Raw genomic sequence first — 4601 nt, 5'->3', positions numbered from 1 at the left:
TAACATTAAGCAGATGAATTAATGAGGTAGTTCCATCACACTGAGAGTGGTTTTTTTGGGTAAAGTCCGCTAAGCCTGGGCTGCAAAATTCCAGACGGTAGCAACGCAGAGGCATAGCCCTCAGTATTCTTTGCTGCCATCTAGTGGTCGTCTGGGTTTTAGAGGCCTAGATTTCTTAGCCTTGACACATCTTTCGCGGAACTCGCCATTCCATAAATGCCACTCCGCAACCAGGGACACAGAGATGACTCACACGGTCTCTCTGCGCATGCGGATACGCATGGCAAGTACGCCAGCCCGGTGGAATTAAGAAGGCCCCAGGATCGGAGAAAGAGCAGTGGAGATTGACGGCTAGAGCGCCAACGCCGGCCTTTTGCCTTCTCGCCAAACGGCTGCTCTATTTAAAAGCGTCAGTTCCGATTCCTGGTGGGCAAGCTAAAGGAGGGAAGGATGGTAAAAGGGGACGAGGTCGCGGCCGAACCCGAATTCCCTGAACAGTTCCGCTCCTACTCGGAGAACGAAAAACACTGGCAAGCGCGGCGCGCCTTCATCCTGCGCAATAGCCCTCTGGAGGGCGGGGAGGCTCCCACTCCGCTGTGTATGGACCAGCTGCTCTCCCTCTCTATGGTTTGGGCCAATCATCTCTTCCTGGGATGCAGGTACCGCCTCCTCCTCCCTTCGTTCGCACGGGCTCCAGAATTTGGACGTCGCAGCTGGGCCCTCGTCGCGCCCGGCTGGGACGGATGGAAGTTGTCCGATGCTGCACCAGGGAAACGCTAGAGTAGTAGGGGAAGGCGGTGACGAGCAGTAGGCTGCCAGCCGTTTACTCATTCCACGCATGCGCAGGGATTACCCGGTGTTTTCTTAACCGCCCGTTTTTAAGGGATTACGTCATAGAAAGAGAAGCCGCCTCCTTTATATTTGCGGGTTTGAGAGCAGTTTCACCTGTTTCCTACCAGGACAGGTAGTGAAAGGGAAATAAGCATATTCAGTCTTAAAAATACAGCCGGACCACAAACATGGTTTTCTTTCTAGAGGGGAAAAAAGGACAATTATGTATGTAGATATTGAAATAAGGTTAACAGAATACCATGACAGGATTTCTTGAAGTTGTTTGCTCTGAATTCAGATAAAAATTGATATGCTGCACATCCTCGTCCAACAATTTTGTGTATTTCCTGTCATTCAATGATGATTAATGGTCTCTGATAATAGATTGTTCCATGCAAGTTATATTTCCCATCATATTGGAATAATGGATTGTACTTTCACACCATGTCACCATAAAAGAAATCGCTGTTATACAAAAATGGGAAGATACTATTTCAGGATAGGCAACCCACTTATTTTAAGTACTTTGTTCTCATTCTTAGGCCAGCTAGTGTCTTGGGGTAACTTACATAAGGTCATTAAGAGCAATACTACGCTATTAAAACAAGACTATTTTAAAAGGTGACAATGATGGCATTTTGCCACTTCTTTTTCTCCTATTCACAGGTCAGTTTGTTCAAAGGAACTAGAAGCAGGTGGGGAAAATGTTGATAGAAGTTCACCTTGCTGATTTTTAAATCTTTTTTAAGAAAGATGTTTAAATCTGTTTTAAAAAGAGTAATCTGAAAGTTTGTGAGCTTTTGGTATTTACTGTAGGGTTACGGGGATTTGCTTTCCAAAATTGCTTTATTTATTTATCTATCTATTATTTATTTATTTGACATATACCGCTTCATAGAGCTTTCAGCCCTCTCTAAGCAGTTTACAGATTTTTTAGCAAATTGAGTCAGCAACTTGCCCCCACAGTCTGGGTCCTCATTTCACCTACCTCGGAAGGATGGAAGGCTGAGTCGACCTTGAGTCGGTGAGATTTGAACCGCTGAACTGCAGATCACAGTCAGCTGAAGTGGCCTGCAGTACTGCACCCTACTCACTGCGCCACCTCGGCTCTCTTTATGCCTTGTTTCTAAGAACAAGTCACACAGTTTTTATGAAGTATGTTTGGAAACTTGGTAATTAAATCCAAACTGACTTTGATATTGTATTTAGGCTGTATTTGCTTAGTTTTGTTCCTAGCTTTTATAATAAAGCTGGCCTAAGGCACCCTGATTTTTCTCAACTTTATGGGTGCTGTTTATAAAATTGAAAGAATTGAACTTTATTGGTAGCAGATGTGAATTGTGGGAACAATAGATGACTAGTAGATATTTTATAAACTTTTGTTTTCTTTATACAGCTATAACAAGGATTTGTTGGAGAAGGTGACAGAAATGGCAAATGGAATTGAAGTTGAAGATGTGCCACATTTCACAACTCGTGATGAATTAATCAAAAGGTGAGTATTCAAGACTTTGGTCTCCTTTAGAAAACTTTTCTTGCAGCAATTTTACACATATGCTCAATTTTAGAGAAAAGCAGAGTAGCCTATAACCACTTGATTGGGTTTTTACAATCTAATAGCTCCTCCTGTCTTTAAGCCTAGTTAGTGTAACTTTCCCAAACTCCATTCTATATATTGTTCTTTTATGATTTGTTAAAAGCACCAGAAATTATGAAGGGTATTCCTGATACCGTGTTTCCCCGAAATAAACACTTGTCCTTATTTTCAGGGAGGTCTTACTATTTTTCAGGTGTAGGAGGCGGCTGGCATGGTCACCTCATTGCTGCTGCTGTGTTGCAATATTTTTTGGGAGGGCTTCTTTTAGCGCATGTGCAAAAAAGCCCAATTGGGCTTATTATCTGGGGAACCGGGGTAAATGGCCCTATCATTTGCATTACAATACCAATACTTTTGTATTAAGAGCACATTGACATCTGAATGTCTGTTAAGGGCTGATTGATTTGCCATAATAATTTCAGCAAAAAAACCATCCAAAGTGAAAATCTAGTAAGTGATATGGAATTCAGGTTTTTAAGCCATGCCGTGATTTTAAATTTATTGTTGCACACTTTTCAGATGGCTGGGTGAACATGATGCTTCTAATAATACATAGTTTTTGCCATGCCACTATGTATTCATAACTGGTCCAACAAAGATGTACTAACTATAGCTTCTGGAATGCAGCATTAACTTTTTCCTGGCTGCCATGCATTTAAATGTTTATATGAATCAATACTTAGTCTGCAGTTATTTAATTATTTAGTATAAACTGGGATTAGGATTTAAGTCCTAGGAGGTTTGGTATAATAATGCTATTAGAACTATTACGTTTTGTGTAGGATTTCTAATAACTAAGGCTCTTTATGTAATATTTAAATTAACATTACAAATTACTGAACTTCAGATATCTGTGATTGCAATATACTTAATGGGCTTCTGTGCATTTTTTTTAGAATCAATACTAGCGCCTAGGAGAAGAAATGCCAGGCTTTTGTTCTACTACACAATCTGTTTATATCGAAGACTGATCTGGATACTTCAAGCATCACTTCTGAGATGCATTTTAGATTAGGCTGTTTTTATACTGGATGCTTAGAGATTATGTACAGATTTTGATTAATAAAGAGTGAAGAAAAGAAAACTACTACTTATGTTTATTTATCATTAGATACTCTGCCCCCCCAAAACACCAACCCTTCAGAAAACAGGCTTAAATCTGATGTGATTTTCCTAAGGTACCAGTTATATGGTATGAATACAGCAGTAACAAAATCCCATGAAAAATAAATGGGAATAATAGAAATGAATGTACAGTCATAAAAAATTGCTGGATGTAAGAAATAAATGTTTTTTTTTTTTTAAAAGCATTGAGTTTCCTATTTTTTTCTTTCTTACTACATATGCCTTGTAGCTGGCAGTGCCTCACTGATTTTGTTTCACCTTGGAAGTTAAGTACGGTTGGACCTGGTTAGTATTTAGATAGGTGTCACTCAACTCTTAACCTGAAAATTAAAACTGGAAGAAGGAAATGATAAACCATTTTCATATTGGGCACCATTTGCAAAAACTTATCTACTTCTGGACTGGAAGATAGGCCTTTTGGTTGTGGTTGTTGTGTACTGCCCAAAATCTGGATCGAAGTAGGTTACAAAACCTAAATGAACTAAATAGATGGTTGCTAACAAAACGATATGGTCTTCTCTGTGATGTTAATAGAGTTCAACTATACTTAAAGACTACCTCTTATATGACCCATTTCGGTATTAAAGCTGTTATCTCTTTAACCATCCATATAAAAGTTCCTTGAATTCTCCATGATGTTTGAATTATATATAACTATTCTGAACACTTGGACTTCAAAGATATTGTTGACCATTAGAATATTCCAAAAACCAGTAGTATTGTTAAGTTGACTTGACTTCGTAAAAGAACAGTACATTTTGACCTTAAATTGATTCAGTGAATACAAAGTACTGCCTTAATCTGAATTTATAGAAGTACTGACATACAAGGCAAAAGGAGCCAAATGTTGCAATTTTAAGATAGGTCCTCAAAATAAATGTGCAGCTTTTTTTTTTTTAAATTGTCTCAGGTCTTGCCTTATTCTTCCTGAAAATACAGTAATTATTTAGGATAACTAAGATTATACAAAGTTTCCCATTCAAGCAGCTCTACCATTGTGGGGTGGGAGAAATTCAGTTTTGGATGCATCTTTTTCTTTTCTGCAGAA

At 39.0% G+C, this 4601-nt stretch overlaps 1 protein-coding gene across 1 annotated transcript; it reads left to right on the top strand.

Moving 5' to 3' along the window:
* The first annotated feature begins 340 nt into the window (after positions 1-340).
* CDKN2AIPNL (CDKN2A interacting protein N-terminal like) lies at positions 341-3732 on the top strand. Its single transcript, XM_032212396.1, has 3 exons — positions 341-659; positions 2228-2326; positions 3325-3732. The coding sequence occupies exons 1-3, from the start codon at positions 451-453 to the stop codon at positions 3341-3343; spliced, it is 327 nt and encodes a 108-aa protein (XP_032068287.1). The 5' UTR covers positions 341-450; the 3' UTR covers positions 3344-3732.
* Positions 3733-4601: the final 869 nt, after the last annotated feature.

The sequence above is a fragment of the Thamnophis elegans genome, chromosome 2 (genome assembly GCF_009769535.1).
Source record: "Thamnophis elegans isolate rThaEle1 chromosome 2, rThaEle1.pri, whole genome shotgun sequence".
Classification (NCBI taxonomy): domain Eukaryota; kingdom Metazoa; phylum Chordata; class Lepidosauria; order Squamata; family Colubridae; genus Thamnophis; species Thamnophis elegans.
The sequence above is the reverse complement of the archived record's forward strand: the minus strand, read 5'-3'. Positions and strand labels throughout refer to the sequence as shown.